The sequence below is a fragment of the Microtus ochrogaster genome, chromosome 16 (assembly GCF_000317375.1).
Source record: "Microtus ochrogaster isolate Prairie Vole_2 chromosome 16, MicOch1.0, whole genome shotgun sequence".
NCBI classification, from domain to species: Eukaryota; Metazoa; Chordata; class Mammalia; order Rodentia; family Cricetidae; genus Microtus; species Microtus ochrogaster.
In genome coordinates, this window is record NC_022018.1 from 47,073,835 (window position 1) to 47,076,484 (window position 2,650).

The window sequence follows — 2,650 nt, forward strand, 5'->3', positions numbered from 1 at the left end:
CTGTAGACCAGGCTGGTCTCGAACTCACAGAGATCCGCCTGCCTCTGCCTCCCGAGTGCTGGGATTAAAGGCGTGCGCCACCACCGCCCGGCCCGACTCTTCTTAAGAGAAAAGGAGTCTATGGGCATGAAGCGAACGGCTTCCTATCTAAACTCACAAATGTCTAATGTCTTTCCTCCTAAATGTGTTTCTTCTGCTTGGCAGCTGGGCTTACAGCAACTCTGGGGCTGGGCTCGTTTGTGTTCCCTTCTTTTGGAGCGCTCATACTGCGACACCCAGGAATGTAGCTGTCCTGACCCAGGCAGGCAGCTACAGTCAAGCCCATGCTATGTGTGGCATTCTTAGCACTGCTTAGACAGCCTTGTGGCAGGACGGTTTGATTGCCGCTCGTGCTGGTTCCACCCCCTTCTGAAGTGGCTTCTTGAAGCCCGTCTGTCATCTGGGGTCACCTCAGGGGTACAGATTACCACTTGTTTGCTCTCCATTACAGACGCCGCTTACCAAGTAAACAGCATTGAGCCAGTTAGGCCCTAATGCTTCCTAGGACACAAAGCAAGCAAGGAAGCTGAGCACTTTGCTACCAAGTACTTTTCCTTCATATCCTTAAAGTAAAACACACAGTGGCTTCCCCAATGACAACTTTCTCACCAGCCCCACCCACCTCCTCTACCTCCCTCCACCACAAAAAAAAAAAAAAGCAAAACCGAAAAACCCCTTTGAAGACATTTGATGAAGTGCCCTCTCCTGCCAGTGGGGGGCGCTGACAGAGCCTAGCTCCCACTGAGCTTATCAGATACACAGCCTTGGCTTGCAAAGATGGCCACAACGGATGGATGAGGTAGGGCGGGGGCGGCCCCTCCTTGCTTCTCACAGTAATGGACTACAGAGGTGCTAGTTATACCCCCTTCCTTTCACACGTCTTCCTGAATACGAAATCTCGGGCTCACCACCACCACCACCTTTGATGGGGCCCTCTACCTAGGATGGGGACTACCTTCTTACGTGCCGCTTATTCATGCTGCCCCTCCCACAATCCCCACCCACGGCTCCCCCCTCTCCACAGTGCATTTCCCCCTAACTGGCACCGTGCAGCAGGTCGAGTCCACCAGGTCCCAGTGCTAACAGTAGAGGGACATCCTGCTTCTGCGCATGGCCTCGCTGATCAGGTAGGCGGGGCTCAGCTCTGGCTCCTCGGTCATGATGGCAATGTTCTGCCACTCTCCCGTCTGGCTGGACCTCTTGATGGTGTCTACCACGCAGAGAGCATACAGGCAGTCGTCGAAGGTGGCTGCCATGGTGAGAGGCCGACCGTCCCACGTGCGCCGGTCATCCTGATCCTGGAAAGCCTGGCGCACTGCCTGCATCATCTTCATGGTGCCCCGCAGGTAGGGCGAGGGGATGTCGCTGAATGCCTTCTCGGGCAGCAGGGAGTTGCTCACGGATGTAGTGTCCTGCAACAGCAGCTCCTGCTCCGGGGCGCTATTGCGCTGCCCGTAGAGGTCGGTGCCCACTGCCAAGAGCCGCCCTGCAGAGCCCACCACGGTCACGTCCTGCTTGAACTCTCCAGGAACGTTGAAGTTCAGGGTAACTGTGCAGCAGACTCCACCCTCCAGGACCATCTGGAAGGTGCAGAAGTCGTCGCTGGTGATCTGACGGATACCCTTGATGTGGTCCGTCTGCTTTACAAAGGTCTTGAGCAGCCCGTGGACTTTAACCGCCTTCTGGCCAGTGAGGAAGGTAAGCAGGTCGATGATGTAGGTGCCCACGGAGTGCAGGCCGCCACCGCCCATCAGGTCGTCGCAGCTCCAGTTGTACTTCTTGCCCAGCAGGCTCCCGCTGTGCACCTGCACCTCACACACCAGCAGCTCGCCCACATAGCCCTCCTCGATCAGCTGCTTCATGCGGACGAAGGCTGGCAGGAAGCGCAGCACGTTGCCCATGATGCTCATGAGCTTGGGGTAGTAGTGGGCTGCTGACATCATGCGAAAGGCGTCCAGCGGCGTCGCGGTTCGGTCACAAATGACATTCTTGCCTATGCCTGAGGAGAGCAAAAAAACCGGTAGATCAGTATGCTATAGAGGAGAGAGCCACCCCAGGGGAGTAGAGCCTTGTGTCTGTTTTCACACTCTTTCCTAACATATAAAAGTAATTCATCCTATGGCCTAGCATGTGCAAGGCCCTGGGTTCGATCACCAGCACCACACACACAAATCCATCCTACATATTTCAGTGTTACTTGAATTCTTACCATTAAGCTATTGACATTGATCTAATGAGTAATGCTTAATATACTGTATCACCTGCCTGCATTTAAAAATATACTGAATTTCTAAATACGTAAAATGCCTTATTTGATGGTTTTACAAATGTGTAAAGAATAAGAAATGTGGGGGGCTGGAGAGATGGCTCAGCGGTTAAGAGCATTGCCTGCTCTTCCAAAGGTCCTGAGTTCAATTCCCGGCAACCACATGGTGGCTCACAGCCATCTGTAATGAGGTCTGGTGCCCTCTTCTGGCCTGTAGGAATACACGCAGAAAGAATATTATACACATAATAAATAAATAAATATTTTTTTAAAAAAAACAAATCCATAAAACATTACTTACAATTTCTAGGTATAAACTGTTTTTTTTTTGTTGTTGTTGTTGGT

The 2,650-nt window shown here is 52.5% G+C and overlaps 1 protein-coding gene across 4 annotated transcripts in view; it reads right to left on the reverse strand.

The window, feature by feature from the left end:
- Positions 1-31: 31 nt before the first annotated feature.
- Gfod1 (glucose-fructose oxidoreductase domain containing 1) overlaps positions 32-2,650 on the reverse strand; it is a 97,084-nt gene continuing 94,465 nt past the window's right edge. For all 4 annotated transcript variants that reach the window (XM_005355092.2, XM_026782992.1, XM_026782991.1 and 1 more), the window contains exon 2: positions 32-2,038. In XM_005355092.2, the coding sequence (XP_005355149.1) occupies positions 1,119-2,038 (920 nt within the window). In that variant the 3' untranslated portion in view covers positions 32-1,118. The remainder of the gene's footprint in view (positions 2,039-2,650) is intronic.